Source organism: Podarcis erhardii, assembly GCF_964252035.2.
Source record: "Podarcis erhardii genome assembly, chromosome: 1".
Taxonomy (NCBI): Eukaryota; Metazoa; Chordata; class Lepidosauria; order Squamata; family Lacertidae; genus Podarcis; species Podarcis erhardii.
In genome coordinates, this window is record NC_138497.1 from 65,068,770 (window position 1) to 65,093,011 (window position 24,242).

At 40.7% G+C, this 24,242-nt stretch overlaps 1 protein-coding gene across 3 annotated transcripts in view; it reads right to left on the reverse strand.

Moving 5' to 3' along the window:
- The window catches only part of MPPED2 (metallophosphoesterase domain containing 2), a 138,387-nt gene that overhangs the window by 37,755 nt on the left and 76,390 nt on the right, over positions 1 to 24,242 (reverse strand). For all 3 annotated transcript variants that reach the window (XM_081836176.1, XM_081836178.1, XM_081836177.1), the window contains exon 4: positions 18,975 to 19,200. In XM_081836176.1, coding sequence (XP_081692302.1) covers positions 18,975 to 19,200 — 226 coding nt within the window. The remainder of the gene's footprint in view (positions 1 to 18,974; positions 19,201 to 24,242) is intronic.

Sequence of the window (24,242 nt, forward strand, 5' to 3'; positions counted from 1 at the left end):
GACTTCGTAGCAACTGGGGTGGCTTCTTCAAAGCTTATTTGGGGAGCCTGGCACACTGAGCCCCCAGTTTCTGGGGGGGTAGCAGGATGGGGAGAACAAGGCATTACTGTTCAGATTCATAATTCATAATATTATTTCTTTCCATTGCACTACTTAAGGAAAAGTCAAATATTTCCTCTGCTGCCCATGTTTTTGTTTAGCTTCTGCTGGTGCACTGTAAATCTGAAGTAACCGCAGTAACTGACATGCCAATGGATAGGAAACAGATGAGGGAGTTACATTCTGCAGTTTTTCAAAACTGTATATATGTATGTATATGAAGCAAAATATAAGCTGTACATCGTTAATATATTTCAGCCTACTTAAGACTGCTTTTATCATTCCACAGCTTAATGAGCAACTGGAATACAGTTTTCCCACATAATGCTCTTATTTAGCATTTGAGGCCCCCCCCCCCCCCCGTTAGTCATTTCCTTTTGGGTTGCTTTCCTACAGATTCTTCTTTCTATTCTTTCCTTCAGTTATCAGAGAAATCATCCTTCATGTATTGATTCATTTCGACCTATGTCTGGAAGGCAAAGGGAATCAAATTAACTAATATTTTACTTTTGCATGAGATTAATGCTAATGCTTACAAAGAGGGAAATACATTCCCGTGATTTAATTTTCATTCTCTGGTTGATTCTCAGTGATTTAATTTTGCAGAGGGTTGTCTCTCTGCTTATTGTCTTTTGAGCTCATATTGGGGTATTAGAGATAGAAAACTCCTATTATGCTGTCTTCCAAGTGCCGAATTGTTCTCAGTACTATCATCTTGAGTGCTTGTCCATTCTAATTTTAAATAACTCAAGCAATGAGGCTCTGTAATTTCCTCCTGGAGACTGTTGTTCAGTGTAATCAATGTTACTGACAGAAATTTTACATGATGTACAGCCTAGAATTCCTGGCCTTTAATTGGAGCCAGCCTAGAGCCAGCCTTGACCAGGATATGGCCTCCAAACTGCAGTTTATGATGCTCTCTCTTGAAGAGGGTGATGGCTATCCAAATCCAGCAGCAACATTTTCATGCCTCAGTCAGAGATCCTCAGAGTGATCTGCGGGTGCTTATGGAACTTAGCACCATAAATCCAGAGATGCTCAGCCCCCAATTATCAAGTACTGTATTTCACAGTGTAATGGTCGCCTCCTCCAGCTACCTCTGCTTGGGTGTGCAGTGGGGCTTCTTGGCCAGGTCCAAGCCAAGGCCAGAACATGCAGAAAGAGCCAATGGAGCCAGTTTAAAACAGGAACCCTGCAGCCAACCTGTCTCCTTGCCTCTCAACTCTGTGTGGTCCAAGGTGGCGGCAACAGCAGCAGCAGCCCGGGCCTGGCTTTGCCTTGCTGCCTCCTCCAGCTACCATATATCTGCTTGGGGCTGGCAAGCCAATGAGGGCCCAAACTCCCACCCTCACCACCACAGGAGCCCCCATGCCCGACCCCTAGCTCACCTCAGAATTACCCATGAGACCATTATGCAGGGAATGCTCTGGGACTGATTTTAGGGTCCAAAAAAGCAGAGGTGGTGACCAGTATGTGGTGAAATTTAATGAAATTCTTTCATTGCTTGCAGTAATTTCTTTTCCTACATGATGCTCATACCCATTTGAGGCTCAATATACCCCTTAGTTGTGCCAGGAATGTTGGCATATTGGTAGTGATGCTACTTTCTGACCTTTTCTCTGCATTGTATAGGGCCATATTAGATATGTAGAAATCCGGAACTGCTTGACTTGTGTCATCTGGAATATTTTCAGTTCCTTTTTAGGAAGGTTCACTATCCTACATGTCCATATATTCCATATAGAATAATAGAATTGAAGAGTTAGAAGGGACTTTGCGTGCTTTTGAATTGCCAGGTTGGCAGGAGCTGGGACCAAGCAACGGGAGCTCACCCCATCGCGGGGATTCAAACCGCAGACCTTCTGATTGGCAAGCCCAAGAGGCTCAGTGGTTTAGACCACAGCGCCACCCGCACCCCCATCTAATCTATAGTCTTGTCTAATAAGTATTGGTTGAAGAATACCTCCTGCCAGTGCCAGACTTCAGTGGGCCCTGGCATGATACAGTACTGACAAATGGGTCCCTGCCCATTGCTTCTGAAACAATTACTGAAGTTGGGACCCCTGCCTGATGCTGCTCCTGTCGTCACCACCACCCCCTGCCATCATGGCTCCTGTCCAGTACTGGTAATGCTTGCTGTTGATGCCAGTCACTCACTCTCCACCTCACCCTGCATCCTGTTGAGCTGGTAATATATTTGAATGGGAGATAGCGAAACTACTACGTGGACATGCTTTGTGGCAAGTGGCAATGTTTAGATTTCCTGAGATGCAATGCTTGACAATGGAGGATCTAAGAAAATGTCTGCCCATTGTGGAACAGAGCTAAGTAGCATCTTAGTCCCCTCCCATCCTTAACTGTGGCCTGTCAGCTAAAGAACCATGGCAAGAGGGAGTGATTGGTGGCAGCATCAGGTAGGGCCCCTGTTGGCACTGACAATCCTGGGATGAACAGGGTTGGAAACAGGGCCTTCTGGTGCCCAGCTATACTTAGATGACCAAAGGTCTTGCCTCCTGAAACATGCCATTACAACTGCACTTCTTGCTCACTCTGCCAGCACATGTATTGATCTGTATATATCTGATTGTTTAACTTTCAATATTTTATTAAATATTCAAATATATTCAATATTTTATTGCAATATATTTCATTTGGAAACCACACACAGGATGGGCAGCTAATAAATAAATGTCTAAATAAATAAAATGTGGCTGGGTTAAATGCTAAACATTAAGCCAAACTAATCTTCATTGCAGGCAGGGCAGGTCAGCCTGATAGCTCAGCCCTGTTATGGATTCTCTCTCCTTTACTTTCGCTAAACCAATGCCACTTAAAGGATAAGAAGAGCTTATAGAAGTACTGATAACTGAACAGTCGTATCTTAAACAGGAGCTGCTCAAACAATACTATTTCCAAAATGAAATGTAGGCTCAAAATGGAGTACCAGTCCTTGGCCCTTCCTGATAGATGCATCAGGCTACAGATGCCTTTTTAGGTGATACTAGCTGAGTTTCAGTTAACTCTTTTTTACTATATTTCTCCCCCATCTTTTGTTAAATATCTCAATCCTTATAATTCTTAAATATAATTTTAAAAACATTTTTCAATATATGAATACCAAGAACAATACAGAATATGAATTACAGGGGAAACAACAGCAATGACAAGAACAACACACACAAACAAACACCAAGTTTAGAAAAAAAATCCAAGGTACAAAGGAAAAAATGCACACGCACACACGGAAGTTGATAGGCATGACAGAGTTACATTGTTGCTTTATATGCTATTTTAATATTGTCTTGTTTCCTGGCTAGAGTGAAAGGGGGGGGGGATTCTATAAAAACAAAAATTCACCACTGCAAAAGCCAAAAGTGAGAAATGGCCATGAACTGCACAGAAAATCAAACCAAGCAGATTCAATAGTTTAATTTTTTTTTTTACCTTGGGCTGCTCTAATTTTGGGGCTTAATTTTTTCTAATAAAGTAACTTACTTTACTTTGAAATACCATAGCTCTAAATCTACTTCTGTAAAGTCTTTCCGACTGTAGGCAAGAATGACTCTGGCTGCTGACAACTTTTTCATACAGAATTATAAGTTTTTCATTTGATCAGAGATGACACTTTCCCCATATTTTTATGCATGCCCTCTCTCCCTCTCCCTCTCCTCCCCCCCCCCCGCCCCACAGAGGATTGTTGACTAGATCCTTTGGCAGAATTGGTCTGCTTTGCTTTCATACCTCTCAGCTTATCCTGTAAAAGTAATGAAGGCTGTATGTAACTCTTTTTCCAGATCACTAAAATAAATCCGGAGGGAATTTAATGATTGTTTACTTAATGATGGCAGCCACAGCAAATGACATTTAGCCATGTATTATTTCATACAGGTCATATGTATGACATTAAACATGACATTGGGGCATGCAGAACCCTGCATCTTGTTAAATAAATAAAACTTGATCCAGTACCAGTTTTCCTGAGAGTACAATGCACACATCCATCCCATTATTTAACTGCATCTCCTGTCTATTCATGTGGCATTTCACCTATCAAGCCAATCTGAGGCAACTATTAGATGGATTTTATTCAAAGTACGACAAAAGAAGCTTCGTTAAAGCAAATACAAAATAAAATTTACTCCATTTCCTTTATTCATTGATTTCATAATATGATCTTAAAACTAACTAGATTGTGTTGTCTATAATCATGCATATATCAAATAAATCTAAATTCCTCTTTGTGAGTGTCTTCTTTATGGATAATTAAGCACTAGTTTTGTTGGAGCATTATTACTTTATTCATTAGTGAAAAATTCCTTATTTTTGAATTCACTCCCTAGAGAAACTAGACTGGCTCCCTCCTTGTTGTCCTTCCGCAGGCAGGTGGATATTTTCTTTTTCCAACAGGCTTGGAGCTGACAGCTTTTAATGAAAGGGCCAGTGCTGTGCAGCTTTTAGTGTAATTATTTGTATAATTTAAGTAGTTTAAGCGGCTTAGTCATGCTGGCCACATGACCCGGAAGCTGTATGCTGGTTCCCTGGGCCAGTAAAGCGAGATGAGCACCGCAACCCCAGAGTCGTCCGCAACTGGACCTAATGGTCAGGGGTCCCTTTATAGTTTTAATTTTATCAATGTTTAATTGTTTCTTAATTATTGCGTCTTTCATATTTATCTGTGAGCCGCTTTGGGTTCTGTCAGGGGAAAAGGTGGGGAATAATAATACTGAACTTAAATGTTCTGTGTTGCCAAATTAATAATAGTCAGGATCACCCAATCATCCTGTGTTTGGTTGGGGGTTTTTTTGCATTGAATATCCATATAGGATAAGTATCTCACATCTTATGCAGGGGTTATGTTCCAGGGATGGGCATATCTGCAAAAACCCATATACTCAAACCATCCCTTTGGAACTGCCATCAAGATGAGCAATCTTACCTGCTGGAGCCATCACACTGAATAGGCCTTACCCTGCCCCTCAAGCAAGTCAGAAAGCATTGAAGCTCTCTGCCTTGGTTGCTGGGCTTTGGCAGACTCTCACACAGGCTCTAGTGAGATCTCGCGCAACTGTCTGAGCTCCCACGAGATCTTGTGTGAGCCTCCCAGTGTCTGGTAAGCAAGGAAGACAGCTTAAAAGCTATTCCCAAGCAGGAAAAAGCCTACACCAAAAGTGCTTTTAAGCTCTTTGACTTCTGTGCATTTAATTTATGTGATTTCAATCAGCCAGCCTTCAAACGCATGAAGTTGAAAATCACACATGCTAAAAGCATGTCAGTTGTGAGTTACCTGTATTACATTTTTTGTCACAAAGCCTTTTTCACTTTTATATCTCTAGATCACAGGAATCATTAAGGCCACTCCTGTCTAAAGAAACAAAGGCAAGACTATTGCATGCTCTCTCTTGATTCTTCTGCATACATAATTGTCACAATGAATAGGATATATGCATAAAATATTGCTATGTTATCAGTTCTGTTTCTGTGGAGTTAAATTCTTCGGAAGAAGGCTGATCTGCTGGTGTTAATCACTGTAAGCATACTAGCAATATTTTCTAAGAAATAATTTATACCGCTATGGGTGGTATTCAGTGCTAGTCCTACTCAGAGGAGACCCACTGATAATGGATACGACTTAGTTTATTCATTTAAAAGAGTCTGCCCTGTGGGCAGGATTCAACTAATGAGTCCTGTCTGCTAAAGCCCACACAAAGACTTCTGCTTGAGCTATGGGGCTTCTCATCCTTCTCTGGCCCACCTCCTGAATTTAGCTTGGGTGAGTCAGGAGAACCTGAAAAAACAACAAACCAGCATGCAGAGGGAGAGGGTGGATCATTCCATTTGGGAAGCCGAAACGCTTGCACTGACAGAACAATCAGAAAAGCACAACATTGAATCCTCCCTATATTTTTCCATGGCAAATTTTATTTTTCTGAAAATGTGGTGTTTCATAAAATTGCTTTGTAGCAACATAAATGGGTACACTAACAGTTAAGTTGGGTTGTTTCAAAGTTGTAATTAACTTCTTTGGATGACCGTCCCGAAAAGTGTATATTAGATAAAATCACAAATGTATAAATTCTCACTGGTTAGTGGATGGAGAGAGGAGAATTCAAACCAAGTTATACATAATTCATGTGTGATAAATATTAAATTTCACTAGACTCTGTTTTTGGCATTATTTTTGTGCTTTGTTTTGCTAATTATGTAGTGCTCTAGTAAGGTACAAAGAAATTATTTCATATATGGTAACTGCTGCCAGAATGTTACCGGCAGGGAAATAGAGATTATCAACAATATAATCAATCTATTAAAGAACAGAGAGAGGAAACATGGGACTTTGCCTATATAGCAGAACTGACTCATTAGCTTAGATTTAAAGAAAAAAGATAGCAAGATAAATGTGTAATAATACACTGAAACCCTTTTATTGAATACGGAAAGAAAAATGTTTTTTTTATCACATCTAAATAATGGTTTTGCCCTGTTTTGAATGCATTCAACTTCAACATTTTCTTTATTATATATACTAGTTTGTTTGACTCACTTCAAATGGCTGCCTCCGAGAGAAGAGCTACGCCTTTTTCTTGCAAGGAGAGCATCCTGAAGAATTATGTATTCCTACTGTAGGCTTCGCAGTGAGGAACTGCCTTCTGTCTGAGACAGAACACCTCTCAACCACCACCTGACAGCAGGCCAGTTGTCAACACTGTCTGCAACCCGTTATTTATTTTGCATTTATATTTTCATCAGCAAACTTGCAAACCTTCCTACTCACCCCTGACTTTTTATCGTTTACATACAAGTGAAAAACCACAGGGGCACCACCAGAGGCAAAAACTAGGGCTTGAAGTTACTCCATGCTAAATTCATTTTCATTCCAAAATGATGATCAGTTTATATGTTTTGGGATTGTCAGTCTGTGCTTTGCAGATTTAAAAGGAAGGGAAAACAGTGTGAAATGTCATGACTGTTTGCTTTTTGCTTCAGCCATATTTCTGTTCAACTGACACCTGCTAAAAAAAATAATACATTTCCTGATTGCTGCAGGCATTTCTGAGCTCCACTACTCCTTAGTCATCAGTAATGAGCATATGTGATATAAGCGACCACACATGATTTGTGAAAGTGACAAGTGTGACACCAACTGTGTGGGGGTTTGAACAGAAGAATGAGATTAATGGCATAAGTTACTGTAGCACAGAAGCACAATTCTGAAACCAAATGCAGTCCTCCTAGGCCAGGGGTCAGCAAACTTTTTCAGCAGGGGGCCAGTCCACTGTCCCTCAGACCTTGTCAGGGGCCAGGCTATATTTTGAAAAAAAAAAAAAAAAAAGAACGAATTCCTATCCCCCACAAATAACCCAGAGATGCATTTTAAATAAAAGCACACATTCTACTCATGTAAAAACACACTGATTTCCGGACAGTCTGCGGGCCAGATTTAGAAGGCGATTGGGCCGGATCCGGCCCCCGGGCCTTAGTTTGCCTACCCATGTCCCAGGCTCTTCATTTCAGTTATTAAAACTGCAATCCTATAAGCACTTACCTGCAGTAAGTGCCACTGAACTTAACAGTACTTACTTCTCAGTAGAAACATGTACAGGCTTTCACCGTAAAACTGTTCTTCCTGATAACAAGGTTCACCAAGATGAAAAGCCAAATGTTTTCGTTTTGCCAAATATGACTATGGTAGAAGACTGGGTCTTTATGTTAGGCATCAATAAACTGGAAATGGCAATGAACAGGTAATATGAAGAATAGCTAAAGGCAGCTGGGGAGGGAGTATGATGGGAATGAAAAGCTACCATCTCTGAACAACAAACAAGGGAGACAGGAGCTTCCATGTCTTAACTGGTAGCTATTGTGTAATGGGTCCTTTTCCCGTTGGTGGCTTTTCAGAGAAGGCAGACAGTATCCACTTTATCAATGGCTATTTTTGGTTGCAGGACATTTGGGTTAGATAAAAATTTGAGGAGAATGGAATTCAGGGAAGCACGATAATTAAAAGCTTGGTAATCGCAACAGTAACGTCAATACAGATTACCAGAAGGGTAGCAATTTAGTCCACTGCAGCAGCAAGAGAGAGGGGGAGAGAGAGAGAGAGAGAGAGAGAGAGAGAGAGAGAGAGAGAGAGAGATTGAGATTTGTGGCATTTTATGATTTGTGGCAAATTTATTATAGCAGAAGCTTTTGTGGGCTAAACTTCATCAAATGCATACTGGTATATTATACACATGGGTCGGGAGGTGGGGGAGTTCTAAACAGTGAAATCAGAGAGAAATGAAACACAGAAAAGTACTAACAGTGATAATGAGGTAATGGATTGCTGCCAGTTTCTTGTATTTTACTGGGAGGAGGTACACACAAAGAAAATAAGAGAGATCCCTCAAAGCAGGTCTGACTCACACCTTGAGAAACAGAATGTTATTCTCATTAAGAAGGGATGCTTGAATTTGGCATGAAATATAATTAACTTCCTAATCACAGTTGGCTTTATTTTGCTCATTCCAAATGGAGAGCATTCAGTACATAAAATGAGCTAATGCGGTGATCACTGAGGAATGCAGCAGGCCTTGCAACTCTGCAAGCACTGGCATTTCAAATGTATGTATTAGGATGCTAGCCTCCAAATCAGTATGAAAATCAGGGCTGGTTTAATTTGTCTTTTGTTTTAGGCAGTGGTGCAGCTACAGTCTTGTGCTTTTCTCTATAAAACTGACAAATCAAAATATACTTGCCAAGTGTCAAATCCTAAAACCCGAAAAAAGTTTGGGACTTTTAAGTAAAAAATACAAAGCAAATACTTTTTGTATTTTTATGGTTTTTACAACCAGAAGCATTGCCAAAAACCAGAATACACCTGTACCAGTAGATCCCAAACTCCACCAGTCCCCAACCATGGAACACTTGAAAAATGTTAAGGATCCTGTGATTTTTTTTCCCTGTCTGTTGTATAATGTGCTGACCTTGGTGCTGTATTATTTTTAAGTGCATTTTCAAAATGTATCTTTATTTCTTATATATTGCTTTTATGGTATCACAATATAAATTCCATAGAATTCAAATCTGGGTACAGTAAAATACAATAAAAGTAATAAAAAGGCAATAAAAGGCAGAGTGAGTATTTAATGCAACGGATGTCTTCCATCTCCAACAAAAAATCCACAGACACACCATAAACTGCCTGAATGTAGCTCATAGGACCAGTGGTGTGTCTAAAAATATTTGCTTGCAATAAAATAATGCAGTATTCCGTCCTCCCCTGCCCAGTATATGTTGGTTATGCATATACACACACACAATTTCTTCCCCAATAATTGGTACTAGGAATGGATTTTGCTTGTGGATACATTCCCATGCATCATAGTAATAACTTTGCAGGACAGAGCCAAAAGAAAGACACAGACGCAACACTTTTGAAATTAAACCAGCCACAGTTTTAGCTTGGACTTTACAGGACTTTAAAAGATAGGTAAAGGTAAAGGTAAAGGGACCCCTGACCATTAGGTCCAGTCGTGGACGACTCTGGGGTTGCGGCGCTCATCTTGCTTTACTGGCCCAGGGAGCCGGCGTACAGCTTCCGGGTCATGTGGCCAGCATGACTAAGCCGCTTCCGGCGAACCAGAGCAGCGCACGGAAACGCCATTTACTTTCCCACCGGAGCGGTACCCATTTACCTACTTGCACTTCATGCTTTCCAACTGCTAGGTTGGCAGGAGCAGGGACCGAGCAACGGGAGCTCACCCCGTCATGGGGATTTGAACCGCCGACCTTCTGATTGGCAAGCCCTAGGCTCTGTGGCTTAACCCACAGTGCCACCCACGTCCCTATAAAAGGTAGGTAGCTGCAGTTTATAGGATAAAGAGCAGTAACAGTTAAATAGCCAACACATTCCACCCAAATAGCTGTCTAAATACAGTGGAACCTCGGTAGTCGAAGGTTTCGGCTTTCGAACACTGACAACCTAGAAGTGAATGCTTCCGTTTCTGAACGCGCCTTGGAAGTCGAATGGCTTCTGAGCTGCATTTCTCCATTTTTTCAATGGATTTTGCCGACCAGCAATTGCGCCTCGGTTGTTGAACGATCTTCCAGAACGGATTATGTTCAACAACCGAGGTTCCACTGTATATTAAAACCACGACAAAAAATGTGATTTTTAGAGAGAACATAGATCATACACCTACCAGTCTATCCTCAACCACCTGTTTTGCAGGGACATGCATACTGACACTAGTCCACAGCAATGCACAGCAGCCCACATCTATTCAGCAGGTACATGTGGAATAAAAGAAATAGGACCACACCCCACCAAAAAGGCAAGAAGAGGGATAAACAATTCAAAACCAGAGAAAACCAAGTTTATAGGGGTTTCTGTTGTTATAAGAATCCAACCTTTTCTTCAGATAGATTTTTCTTATATAAGTCAGTATTTATGTTAGTACTGTTCGCAACAATTTTAAAAATATTGTCTCAAGTCTTGTGATGGCCATCTCAAGAAGGCATTCCAGTGCTTTTATTTTTTCCACTCTCTCTGTTGGTAGAGTCCCAACCAAACACATGGTTCTCTAACAAAAAAAGTCAACACACAGAGTACCGTACTTACTGACCATCACCTCAATGTGGCAGCTTGCACCAGGCATACAATGCTGCTATTTGCACGGGCTTCAACACACACACCATTATTGCCAATATAAGAAGAAAGTGCAGACATGCATTTCTTTGCACACATGGATCTCTCTTTGAACCTTCAACTGAATTGGAGCAATGCATGTGCTCAGGAAGTCCATGTGTACACTAGAGAGCACAATAACTCTGGATCAAGGTGAATTACCTTTTTTTAAAAGACATCTTTATAATTTCTATTTTCTTTTCATTTTCAAATAAACAGAAGAACTGTTGAATTTCAAGTCAACTGATCTCAGCAAGATTTAAAAGGAGTCAGTGACATTCCCAGAGAGGAAAAAAACATCAACAAACCCTAGTAATTTTAGACCTGAGGGAATAACATTCTTCAATTTTATAATGAGACGGCTGAAGGACAAATGCCAAGAAAAATGAAATAAGAGCCTGTGCCTTTAAAACATAACTATGTTATGTTATGTAGTGTATGTGTATTTGTTTAACACTGAGACACAAGACCTTATTCTTCCCAATATTTTTTTTCCTAAACTGCTGATTTCTACTAAAGAATGCCAGAGTTCCTGACAGAGTTGCACAGAACCAACATTATTTTCTTCCCCCAGTACTAACTGGTATGTAAAACTTTATTGCTGAACATGGTGGTTTCTGTTCCTTTTTTAAAAGGCCTCAGTTAATTACCAAATAAGACTATGAAAATAAAAGAAATGAGACCCATTCTCTCCATCACTATATCTGAAGCCTATCATGTGAGTTGCCAATTGGTTTTTCTAATTCTACCAACTCAATATCTGCTGTTAATTTGCTTGCTATTTCAAGAACATGAAGACTGTCAGCAAAATCCATGATGCATTACACAACTTATAATTGGAAAAAAAATCTGATGGTTTACTGACAGTGTAAAGGGAAAGTATAAAAAGCAATGGAAAGCAGTAACAACTTCATGGCTATTTGTACTAAAATATAATTGTAAATGCAGTAGAAAAAAGCAGAACCTCCATCTCAGCTCCTAGGGCAAGAAACAGTATGCAGAATTATGACAAATGACTGAATGAAATCAACTATTTTAGACCACATTACAAAACAGGGATGGAGCACTTGTAGCCCTTCAGTTGTTTCTGATATATGGGTAAGATATGTGCATTAGAGGGAGAGAGCACATGCACAAAGTGTGAGTGATTTAATGGATTGTTACAAGATCAGCATACTTCCGATAGATAGATGATAGATAGATAGATAGATAGATAGATAGATAGATAGATAGGTAACGGTAAAGGACCGCTGACAGTTAAGTCCAGTCGTGAACGACTCTGGGGTTGAGGCGCTCATCTTGCTTTACTGGCCGAGGGAGCTGCCATTTGTCCGTAGACAGTTTTTCCGAAACCAGAGCAGCGCGCGGAAACACCATTTACCTTCCCGTGGAGCGGTACCTATTAATCAACTTGCACTTTGACGTGCTTTTGAACTGCTAGGTTGACAGGAGCTGAGACTGAGCAACGGGCGTTCACCCTGTCCCGGGGATTCGAACTGCCAACCTTCTGATCGGCAAGCCCAAGGTTCAGTGGTTTAGACCGCAGTGCCACCCACATCCCTAGAGATAGATAGATAGATGATAGATAGAGAGAGATAGAGAGAGAGAGAGATAGAGAGAGAGAGAGAGAGAGAGAGAGAGAGAGAGAGAGAGATGATAGATAGATAGATAGATAGATAGATAGATAGATAGATAGATAGATGATGATAGATAGATAGATAGATGATAGATAGATAGATAGATAGATAGATAGATAGATAGATAGATAGATAGATAGATAGATAGATAGATATAGATAGATGATAGATAGATAGATAGATAGATAGATAGATAGATAGATAGATAGATAGATAGATATAAAACCCTCATAGCAAAGAGTGCTTGCATTGTCAAGAGCCACAGAACAGTAAAATGTACACCAGAGGGATCCAACAAGGCCCCAAGGTTGCATGTTTGGTGTGCCAAAGCAGCTCATTGCATGGACTTTATGTGAAGAGTCTTGAATCCGCCCCAAGCTACACCTGAAGACAGCACAAAAGCTTCTGCTGGTTCAAAAGGAAAAATTGTATTTCGCTAATCACTACTGAGCTACAATGGATACTATTGACTACACTGGTTTACCAATTTCTTTCCACGCTCAAGTCAACATGTCCTGGGAGCAGACTATATTTCAAGGATTTTCCCTCCCCACAAAAGAAGGCTGTTTTCCTTCTGGGGGCCCTCAGGACATTCAGCTAGGGCCTTTTCAGATGAGGTGCCTAGGATTTTGAATAATCTCCCGTGAGGTTTTGCTTCATTGCAGCTTGCTTTTAGGTGGCGCTGATCTGAAACATTTGTCTGACCACGTTTCAGTCACTGGGGCGGGGTATGCAATATAAAGTACCCCTGAATAAGGTGGGAGAATTTCATTTGGGGGGGGGTCATCTAGTCCAAACTACGTTGGCTTGTGTTGCAATATTTTGTAATTTAAAAAGTTTCTGTGTAGCACTCTGAAATCCATTTTTGGATGAAGGGTGGTTTATGAATTTTAAAAATAAAAAATTAAACATAATTTAAAGAGAGCAGGGAAAAATCAGGCCGTGTATCAACTCTATAGAGATTCTTACTTTTATTCAGGGGCTATATTTTCATTTTCAGAAATGAAACTCTGCATCTAATGGCTTTAAATACTAGCAGGCCCATCAGACAAAGCTCAATTTTTCTACACACTAGAGACTATAAATATGCACCACTGCTCACTCCAATTGCAAACGCACATGAATGCTCCTGTGTTTTGTAAGTTATTTTCCACATACACATTCTATTAAATTGTAAGTTAGGAGGCACTACTTGAATTCTCTTAGGTCTGTAAAAAGCTTTCAGATGTACCGTGAGAAATCACCTGTAATGAATACAGACTGATATTTCTTTGCTATAGCTGCACTGAGTTGGCAATTTACATTTTCTAAATATATGGGTTATATTCAGTTTTCCCAATTTGATGGCAATTACTCTTTAGAAACCTCTTGACAGGCTAAAAACTCTAAGAGCTGCAGCTGTTATTCGTGGTTTGATCCCTCTCATGAAATGAAAACCACTAACTATACCAATGAATGAGGACCCCTCCCCCAAATTCCAAATGAACTTGTCAGCATGCCTCATTTTAGGGCCCAATAATCTTTTCAGCCACTGCAGCTGCATCACCTCCTTCTCAATAAGATTCAAGATATCCGTAAATAGGTGCAACATAGGTGCACATAAAAAATAAAACTTTAGAAAAAAGATCTGTCATAAACTCTCACGCTCAGCATCAGGTTTTGTCCAATCCAGTATGAAATCTGTGCACGTGTATAATATCGTAAGTCTGTTCAATAAGAACCTTTCCTGCAGAATGCCATACATATGCACATCCATCCATATACAATTTTATTTATTTTAAATACTTCAAAGCTTCCTTTCATCCTGGTGATTTCCACAATCAAGCAAGACGCTTAACCAGTATTTCTCAACATGTTAAACCCATGCCCCTTTTTAGCTAACATAAAAATGCCTTTCAAACCTAGCTCCCCTAATTATTTCACTTGAATTTCTAAATGTATTTTAATTGTGTGACTATTAATTTTTTACTTACATTGCACAAGTTTTTGGACACACACAAGATCTTCAGATGCTTGAGAAACACGGCTGTTAACAATAATACTGGTAAGTCACAACTTACAAAACTAAAAAGTTAGACAGCCGATAAAGCCAGTTTAAAATGCTTGGACAAATAAAAATATTTTGACCTGGCACCAAAAAGACTGGCCTGTCAGCACCAGTCGAACGTCCTGGGGAGGATATCACCAACTGACAGTACTCAAGAGAAGGGCCTTATCCAAAAATCCTAATACATGAGCACACTGTTATGGGAGGAGCCATTCGTCATTTTATTTGGTTCCAAGTCATTTAGGTCTTTAAAGGTAAACACTAGCACCCTGATTGTATAAGGGGTTTAACTGAGCTGAGTGGATGCCCTAGAGAACAGGCTGGATTAAACTTCTTCTGAGTACACAAGTTGCTCATAAAAACAGGTGAATCATGGCCTTTAAGTTTGGTACAATTTTTTTCTTTTTTAAAAAAATAATAATAATTCATGGTCAAGAATTTAATTCTGACAAACGAAGTTGGGGATCAGTAGTTAGCAATAAACAGTTGCCTGGTTTCTATTTTTTCTTTTCTTTTTTGCTGTTTTATTTTAGTGGATTTTGTATTGTTTAATATGTTGGTGTTTGGTGAAATACTTTTTAATATAAAATTAATACATAAAATATTAAGCCATGTGGTGAGACTATTTTCAGTGGGGGGGGTGTGCATCTGGGAAGAGATAAAGCTCTCCTTCCCTCCCCACCTTGTGATCCTGTTTCCATCTGAACAATACGTATACTCCCACCCAGCTGTTTCAGAGCTAAAAACTGACATCAAGATGTGTTACATGCCTCCAAACGGAAGGTGAATTGTTAGTTGGAGGGGAGTTCAAAGACATTACATTTTCAGTGTGTCAAGGCAGACAATGAATCCCAGGGTTTTCAACATTGTGGTGAATCGCCAAATCAGCCAAACACCGCAATTTGGTGATAAACCGTGAAGTTTTTGGCTGACGATAAACCGTGATGTTGTAAAAAGCTGCATTAGCCTCAGCTAGCAAGGTGCCGGGTTGAACTGCCACAGCTCTCACCATGGGAGCTAAAGCTCTTTCACCTCGGTGCCTTGCGGGCTGTAACCAATACAGCTGGCCCCAGCCTGCTGCTCAGCTGGTGGGCGGAAAGACTCCTGCCCCCAGCTAAGTGAGCCCCAAGTTCCCTGCCGCTTGCACGCAACCAGCATGGACCTTGGGGTTCCTTGGCCAGGCTACCTCCACCTTCGCTGACGTGGGGAGCAGGCGAACTGCCTTGCCCGCTCGCTCCCCACTCCTCAAAGATAGACCAGGCGGCAGCAGCCAAGCACACTGAGCCTGTCAGGTTCCGTGCAATGGACTGCCTTAGCCTGTGCATATGTGCTGCCTCTTTCGTCCATGGGTCTTTCACCCCAGGAGAAGATGTGGCCCATCCTTCTGGGCAAAGTCCACAAGGCACGGGGTGAAAAGCCACTCTATCCGCACCTTGCGCAGAGGGGCTGCTGGCAAGCGGTGGGCCTGCCAGCAGCATCAAAGAGCCCCTACACCACCTGGCTGCCTTCCATCGGGAGGGTGGGCTCCATCTTTCTGGGATGAAAGCAACAGCACACCCTCTCAGACAAAGGCAGCCAGGCGGTAGACAAGCAAGGCTGCAGCCCCGATCCTGCTCCTACTCTCCTGCAAGTGGGGTCCGGGTCGGGCTCCCTCAGCAGGGGAGGGGGAGCACTTTAACGGAGCCCCCATCCCACCACTGGATCCTGCGAGCCAGTGGCGGGTCTGGGGCTCCGTAAAACTTCTTTGCTGAGAGAAGGGCAGCAGCACGCTCCTCAGCCAAGCCGTTTAAAGCAGCAACGGGGGAACAAGCTGTATCGGCTTCTTTCTCCTTCTGCCAGGGCAGAGTGCAATGGCAGTTTCACCAGAGGTATATCGCTGGTGAAACTGCCGCTGCCTGAGTCCTTCTGCCTCCAGCTCCCAGCTGGCTTGTTTCTTCCTCACCGCGCTGGGTGCTGGAGGCAGAGGGACTCAAGAGCAATGTCAGTTTCAGCAGCAATATACCACTGAGTGAAGCTGTCATCTTGGTCTCTTCCCCCCATACCGGTCCTGGGCGATATATTGATATATCGCCCAGTGCTATTCTGCATCTCATGTCATTGTTTCCCTTTTCGTCTTGAGTCATAGAGAGATGGTTTGGATGTTAAATCTGGATTTCATTTTTGCACTAGAACTGATCTAAAAGAACTGAAAGCTGTGGCGAGAGTCTCAGTGCGAAGCATTCCCCAAACATGCTCACCAGTCTCCTTAACCTATAGGACTTGATGAATTAAAAATCACTTCTCAATTTCCCTACCACCAGTTGCTCTGAACATAAATTTACTGCAATTCATAATAGTTTTACACAAATTAGTTCAACCCAATTTAAGAGCATGGGAGGGAAACCTTCATCCTGTGGGAGAAAAATAGAGTCCATAGAGAAAATAGAAGATAAGGCTCAACTGGTGTTACTAAATATATGTATCTGCTTCCTTTTACTGTTTGTGTACACATGAAATTGTGTCTCCACTTCTGGTCTAGCTCCATCTACTACCGTAATGCAGTGATGAGCAACTATCCAGCAGGTCAATACAGCCCCAAAATCACAAAACGGTTGCTTTCTGCAGTGCAATCCCTGCCATTTAGAGGTTCTGCTCTAGGTAATCCAAATATGAATGGGTAGAATCCATTATGAGACAGAGTTAAGAGTTCAACTGCTTCTGCTGAAAGAAGAAGGTCATTCTGAGGCCATTTCCAATGCTCACAGTCTCTGGTTAGGAAACATATTTCGCAATTTTCTGTCACTTAAGATTTTATAACTTTAAGATGTTACTTTCATGCATGCAGAATATAAAAGCTTCCGAATACAGGTTTTTAAAAAGTAGGATCCAAGTCTCAGAAAGCAGTAAGCATTCTGTTTACAAATGATTTTCTTTTATAAAGGAGAAATGTAATATTCAAACAGGTTGCCATCAAATTTTTCACTTGGTTCATTGCCCCAAACAGGAATTATGTAAGGGAATGTGAAACTCCATACTTGCATTTTAAAACAAATCTCTGCAAAACTGGAAGTAGTGTCCCGGTTTGCGAACTTTACCTTGGTCTAAAAACGGAATCTGAATGGTGGAAGGGCACTGGCAGCGGGAGGCCTCATTAGGGAAAGCGCGCCTCAGCTTAAGGATGGTTTCGGTTTAAGAACGGACTTCCGGAAAGGATTAAGTTCATAAACCGAGGTACCACTGTACGTGAGTAGTTGGCAACTAGTGCACCCATGGGTTGTATGGCCAGTGGATTACATTTTTCTGGTCCATCACTAGATGATGGCCTCCTCATAGCCAGTTACAATGAAAGGTTCAGACAATCCATATGACTGATGGAGGAAGAAATATAAGAACTGTAGAAAGAGAGCGAAGGCAATTTGCTTTATTCAAATGCTACCTTCTAACAGGGAAAACAAAATTTAAGCATAGAATATGCTCCACACATAAGTACATGAGAATACTAAGTTGATGAGTATACTTTCTGCAGAGAAGAGATGACACAGTACTTGGCCATGGAAACAAGCTAATAGCAAGACAAACAGTATATGGTGTTAGTCATATCTGAGCGCTGACAAATGCTAGTCTGGGTTCCCTTGGTATATAATGGTGCCATTAGCCACAGACAGCCCCACTCTATCCTCTGCAGAGATCTGCACTGCCTCTTATGGAAGCCCAACTTCCTACTGTCTGCTCTGCCCAAGGAAGAAAGCATTTGATTTCAGTTCACATTCAGTTAAATGAGGAAGACCTCAGTTATAATCAGCAGAGACATAGATGATGGAACAAAGAGCTCAAAAACACGCAGTATCTAATCAGCAAATTACCCACAAAAGTGTTGGGAGAACAAGCAGGCATACAATAGCCTTCAATATCAGTCTCTTTCAGAAAGCATCACACTAAACCAGGTGGCCTTGGGGTAGTTTTACAGAAACAATTTGCAGTGTTGGTATAAACAACAGTGCTCCTTTTCTAACTTCATTTACTCAGTGTCAAACAAATGCAGTCTTTACTATAGTCACTAAAACAAGACTGTCCCTGTTTTTATAGTTGCTCATGTTTTGTCTTATTTTATTTTAGTTTTATATCCCATCATAGCATGTTGGCCTTAAGCTGATTTACAATATTCAGCCATTTCCTCCATAATACCAATGTATTACTCTCTCCTCCAAATCTTGGACTATCAATCTAAAGATATATAAAACAAGAATTTTAGGATCCAAAGTCTGAAAATTGTCAGCTAAAAATACTAAAACCAAAACACAATAATTTTGGTAACTTTCCCATATTAAATACAAATTATTCTAGCATTTATCATGTAAATCATGGGTTCTAAAAAACAAGAAAGCAAGCCAACAAGCAAATATTGAGAAGATCATAGGAACAACGACTGAAAACCATTTTCAACACTTTTACAGCAGAATCAAACAGAATTTGTCATTGTAGGAATTTTTGCATATTGCTGAACTAATCACACACATAAGCAAAGAAAGTTTAAACTGAGACTTACCAAGGAGCACCATATATTCGGAATCCTTTGACTGTTACTTCAGAGTCTTGCAAGTAAATACTGTTTGTCAGAAGTGACTGAACATTGTCAAAGTCCTCTGGTTTCAATTTGGACACAGAGGGAAAGCGGTAGTAATCCTGTTTAACAAGGTCTGCCATGAATTCTTTATCAAATGTCAGTTCATGATTCCCAGCAATCACTATTTTATATTCATATGGCAAATTTCCTGAAACAACAAAAAAGCATTTAATAAGCATACCTGTGCCCAGGTTTTGTATTTTTTTTTATGCGCACTTAAGGACACAATGGATATATTTGCATTCCTGTGAGAAACAAAAGCTCTTACTGCTGTTCTGTGCAATCATATATTATCGCTTATGTAAAATATACCAAGAAAACCCATATGTATGTGTGTATAGATGCATGTATTCAAAGTCTAAGAAAATGATCCTCTGGATAACTTGATGTGCCTAATTTACTTAGGCTACAATGCTATGCATAATTCCCTGGGAGTAGGCACTATTCACAGGACTGACTTCTGAGAAGACATGCATAAAATTCTTCATAGGATTAAAGAGTGGTAAAAGAGAGAATATCTTCCACTCTGTTGCATGTTTTCCCACTAGAGACTGTGGCCACGGCCATACAGAATGGCAAACAGGATGATGAATTAACATGGCCAGTGGGTGGATTGGTGTGTGTTCTATTCTTTTCACTCACTAGGGATCTAGTTGTATGTCCATTTCCACAAGACTGAAAGAAATATAAACATATTTCAGTCACATCTCTCTTGTGAACTTTATTAGAAACTATGAAACACATTTTACCTATATTATTATTTCTGTTTAAAGGGTCCTCCAACCCTCTTTGACCTGCTTTTCTGGAAAAGCCGTGGCCTCAGGGAGAAGAGGAATTGGCAGTGTTTGTCTCCTTGCCCCCCCCCCCTCCAGCACCAGAAGAACTCTGGAACCAACCCACTGTTTTTTCCTCATAATTCTTGATGGATGAACTTCATTCTGCCTATAATAATTCATGGGACTTAGCATGTTCCCAATGCTTAAGTGCTTTCATAATACTGCATGAGCCTGGAAGGAAGAGCTGACTTGACACTCTAGTTTCACAATTTCTTTTTCTGGTAAAGGAAACAGAAAATAAGTGTTTCTTCTTTATTAAAGAAGAAACAGTCAAACAACCAATATACTTCTTTCCAAAGCCAGCTCTTTTAAAAACTGGAGTGGGGGCTGGGGTTGAAGGAAGGCTTTGTTCATTGAGCCTCACTCCTTTTTCATGCCTCTAGCGCTAGTTGCAAGAACAAAGTGCAGGCAATCAAATTACAGAATATATGGATCACATTCATATCAACACCTCATGAAACTGAAAGAGGTTAGAATAGGGTAAGTTCATTCTCTGATTAATTTACAAAATAAGCTGGTATGCAACCTTGTTGGCACGAATGTACTTTTACAAGGCTGACTTCGTATTGACAAGGGGTTGCATTCACCAGGTAAAACTATTTTAACTACCTCCGCACACTGCATTTAAAACTGGTTTCTTAAGGTACAGTGTTGTTCTTGCACATTTTTAGTGACAATCAGTTTAGAGATCAATTAAAGATAGTAAATCGGCTGTGGGTACAATACTAAGGAAGACATTTATCATATAAAATGTGAATATACATAGCTTTTGTTCTGATATATTTAAAAGCAAATTGTACTGAAAAATGAATGACATATAGAATCTGATAAAGAAAAGACCCACTAGAAAGCAGGATGATACACCCATGAGTTCCAAGACTCAGTCACAAAGTATGGCACTATGGCAATGTTGCATCCTTTGGAATGATGACCCTGCGCTCTGCAGTTTCACCTCTGAACTTATACATCTGTCTAAATGCCTGCCTCTTCCAGGAGTTTCCAATAAACTCTTAGGCAGAGAGAAACAAACCTGAGTGCCCCTGAGTATAGGTGGAAGGTATTGGGGCCCTCTGCCACCTCCTGAGACTTGTTGTTAGAATCAAATAATTGTAGAGTTGGAAGGGACCCCAAGGGTCATCTAGTCCAACCCTCTGCAATGCAGGAATCTCAACACAGAATCAAGTCTTGAGTTGATTTGACACTAGCTGCAGTGCTCCAACTTGTGCTTATACAGTGGTACCTCTGGATATGAACGGGATCCATTCCGGAACCCCGTTCGCATCCTGAAGCGAACGCAACCAGCGTCTGCGTGTGCACAGGTTTTTATATTATTTTATTTTATTGGGAAAGATGATCTCTAAACCTTGAGCTATGTCACCTTGCATGCCCCGCCCCCCTTGCCCCTGGAAATAAGATTTATCTTAATATATTTGGAAGAAAGGTTTTTTAACCTGCTTTTATAACCACTAAGGCAACATAGTGGACATGTTATGAGGATCATTTCCCAGGGCAGTGTTTCCCAAAATTCCTCCCACTCACATGGACCACTTGGGCATTGCTGAGTGACTTTATCTGCCACTTGATGATTGTTCTGTCTGCTGTAGCATAAGGTCCTGTGATAAATACTGTATTCAAATTGTGTATTTGCACCATGGACCACATGAATGAAGCTCATAGACCACTGGTGTTTAGGGACCTTTGCCCTAGAGTGATTTCCGGAAAGGTCACAGAGCACATCTAGTGCTGTTACATTCCCTGAGAATGTGAGGCTTTTCAAAAGTTCACTCAAGCTTTTGAGCAAGTAGTTGACAACAGGTAAAAAAAGATATCGACAGTCCAGGATCAAACCAAATCAGAGAGCAATCATAGATAGAGTCCATACTTAAAAATGAATAACCCACCCCCATCCCAATTATTTCTGTGAATATCTTTGAGACACCAAAAAGGGAGTTTTGTTATGTTTGTCAGGGACGTGTTTTTGTTTTCAGTTATCGGGCACTCAATGTAATATTAAGCATTTTTTAAAAAATAACAAAAAATACATATATAATATTTTTGAGGATAGGGTTTTCTGAATAGCAAGTTCATTCCCCCTCCCCCCAGTTCTTAGATAAAGCATAACAGACTGCTCAGCCTGCTGTAATGCCAGTGTCCAAACTATTGCTCAACAGAGTACCTCAGATACCTGACTAAGCTGATACATACATATGACAATATTGTCAAATTTCCTACTGGTGAACATCCTTGGCTCATGCTTTTGCGTTTTCATAGAAGGAACCACTTCCTCCTTGGAAAAGCAGATAGTGAAAGGTATTAAAATGCAGGAAATTCAGCCACCATCATTGTCTGTAAACTAGGTCTAAGATTTCCAATAACCAAACAAAATTAATTATTATTTGCAGGTGGAATAAAAAAGCAACAGAAGTGATTATGTTAATACAGGTAACTTAAAAAAATAAGAAGCAGAAAAGCCTCTAGAAACAAGATGAACTCACAGGTTTCCATGAACCAATTGCCACAGATTCATTTCCATGAAAGAGTCAACCCTCCCTTTGTGCACATTGATATTACTCTCAACAACAGCTCCATATGTGCATTAGAGCAGTTGTAGGGATGGAACATTTAATCTCTTTAACCAAAGTACTATGACTTGTTCCTGCTGCTTTCTTCTCAAGATCTGTAGCTCTTAATATATTTTACGATGAATGCAGTCAACGATTCTAACATGTAACAAGATCTACCTCTCAAACTACTTTGTCAAATCAACAACTATATTAGCCAAACTGTCCAAATATAATTATCACCTTTCTTTCATAATCCGACACAAGAATCTTTAGCAGCACAACAGGGATGAGATGCTAACTTTCTACACGCAGAGAGTGGTGCCAGACGACAAGCATTCCTCAAAACTAATGAGCAAATATTTGTGGGGGGGGGGTGGGATCTCATAAGCACTACATTTTAATCACAAATTTTACCTTTCACAAAATAAAAATCCTTCAAAAGTGATATGTGAATTAGGCAGAGGCTGAAAGGACATTCAAGAAGCATATGGAAAATCCATCAAGGCAGACAGAAGAGCGAACAGCCAAACTGTTTTGGTTTTATGCAAGGAAAACACCAGGCTACAGCACAGGGAAAAGCAAAGGCCGAGACCTACTGAGTCCTGCGATAAATCTAAGGCTCACACATAAAAGCTCTCCTTTGTTGAAAATGTTGTTAGACACAACAAAACACAAATGTTACGTAAGAGCAAGCTCTGCCTCTGACCTTTCACTCTGTAACCGTCAGGCTTCATTAATTTTCACAAGGCCTGACAGCTCTAGCGTTAATACTCACGCTTGCTGATCGAGCCACACAGCAGGTTCAGACTGCTACCTTCTCCTCTGAAACTCATGCATTAGGGTTCCTTCCATGCTGGCAATGGAAAACCAAGTCTAAGAAACATTAAACACAAAAAACTACGTTACAATAATGCCAGGGTTGAGCCATAAACCCATCAAGCAGGGAGAGTAACGGGAGTCCCACCTAGTCTAAATCCCTGAGTGGGCAAGAGCACATATGGATCTCCATTAGAGTCCACAATACTGGGATACATTAAATAAGTGTATTCCCAAACCAACGAGAGTTGAAATCCATTGGTGATCCTCTGATGGCAAAAGGCATCCTTTGGTGGAAAGGGGTGGGGGACACTTTTTCTGATCCCCTCTCACTTGCACCCTCTTCCCCCTCATAACCTGCTCAGACACACTCCAGATCAATTGAGGGGGTAGGATATGGAGAGCTTCAGGATGCAAAGGAATAGCTGGAAATTATCTACCTCCCTGATGGATCCTTCTGTTACCGCAGGGATGCCACCCTTCGCCATTCCCCAATTAGTGGCTTAAAACAGTATACAGTGGTACCTCAGTTTTTGAACGTAATCCGTTCCGGAAGACCGTTTGACTTCCGAAACGTTCAAAAACCAAGGTGCAAAAGGCAGTCTTCAGAAAACTGGGGGGGGGGGGATAACATGTACACACAGCAGAAGCCGTTTGACTTCCAAGGCGAGTTAAAAAATGGAAGCATTTACTTCCGGGTTTTCGGTGTTCGAAAACGTTAGGCTTCCGAGACATTTGAAAACCGAAGTACCACTGTACATGCCTGTCTAATGGCAGGTTCCTTAGAAAACTTAGTATCACCGACCGGAATAGGTGACTTTAAAGGGGGCTATATATGTGGGGGCCAATTAAAAATTTCCTCAGCAGTTAATGAAAATACTTGCTTCTACAAATTTATGTCTCAACCATAACATTATTCTAATGTAACTGTTTGTGATTGGTACCCTTTTTTAAATAAACTTCATTAAGCAAAA